The sequence below is a fragment of the Sinocyclocheilus anshuiensis genome, unplaced genomic scaffold (genome assembly GCF_001515605.1).
Source record: "Sinocyclocheilus anshuiensis isolate Anshui unplaced genomic scaffold, SAMN03320099.WGS_v1.1 scaffold2031, whole genome shotgun sequence".
NCBI classification, from domain to species: domain Eukaryota; kingdom Metazoa; phylum Chordata; class Actinopteri; order Cypriniformes; family Cyprinidae; genus Sinocyclocheilus; species Sinocyclocheilus anshuiensis.
Window position 1 is genome coordinate 139,432 of NW_015549686.1, and position 845 is coordinate 140,276.

Below are 845 nucleotides of genomic sequence, written 5' to 3' on the forward strand. Positions count from 1 at the left end.
GAGTTTTTATCTCACAAATTCTGACTTTATAGCTCGCAATTGTGAGTTTATATCACGCAATTCTGTGAAAAAAAGTATTGTGAGATAAAAAGTCGCAATTACATTTTTTTTATTTTATTCAGTGGCGGAAACGGGCTTCCATAGTTTTGCCTTATCTTTAATGATGAGGCAAAACTTAAGTTAACTTTGCATGGTTAAACTTGAATAAGACAAATACATAGTATAGTAAATGTTGACTATATTAAAATGTCTTTTCTTTTTTTCTTTACTCCAAACAGGTTGTTGTGCCCAGATTCGACCCCACCACCTCTCCACGTCTCTTCATCTGGTGTGTGTGTGTGTGTGTGTGTGTCTGTGTTTGGATAGCACAGAGAGAGATTGTTAGTCCTACAGTAGCGGTATTCACTGGTTTCTCCAGACGGTCTCTCAGAGATCCACCATGGGTGACATGAGTGATCTGGACAGGCAGATCGACCAGCTGAGGAGGTGTGAGCTCATCAAGGAGAATGAGGTCAAAGCCCTGTGTGCCAAAGCCAGGTGATTACAACCAACAGAAAGCCAATCAGTAGCTTTTAAAAGCATTTTACTGTTGCTCATATGCTCATACAACACTAATGTGTGTCTTCCAGAGAGATTCTTGTAGAAGAGAGTAACGTACAGAGGGTGGACTCTCCGGTAACAGTAAGTATTGAGAAACTGAGCATAGAGGAGACAGAAAAGAAGAGATTTTTGAAGAATGTTGGTAACCAAACAGTTTTGGTGACCATTTTTTAGATATTTTGAAATTTTTCTCAAAACATCATCTTTAAAGGGGTCATATGATGCTGCTAAAAAGAACATTATTT

The 845-nt window shown here is 38.5% G+C and overlaps 1 protein-coding gene across 1 annotated transcript in view; it reads left to right on the forward strand.

Moving 5' to 3' along the window:
• The window catches only part of ppp4cb (protein phosphatase 4, catalytic subunit b), a 10,412-nt gene that overhangs the window by 3,731 nt on the left and 5,836 nt on the right, over positions 1–845 (forward strand). The window contains exons 2-3 of the mRNA XM_016449761.1: positions 279–537; positions 630–681. Of these exons, the coding sequence (XP_016305247.1) occupies positions 440–537; positions 630–681 (150 nt within the window). The 5' untranslated portion in view covers positions 279–439. The remainder of the gene's footprint in view (positions 1–278; positions 538–629; positions 682–845) is intronic.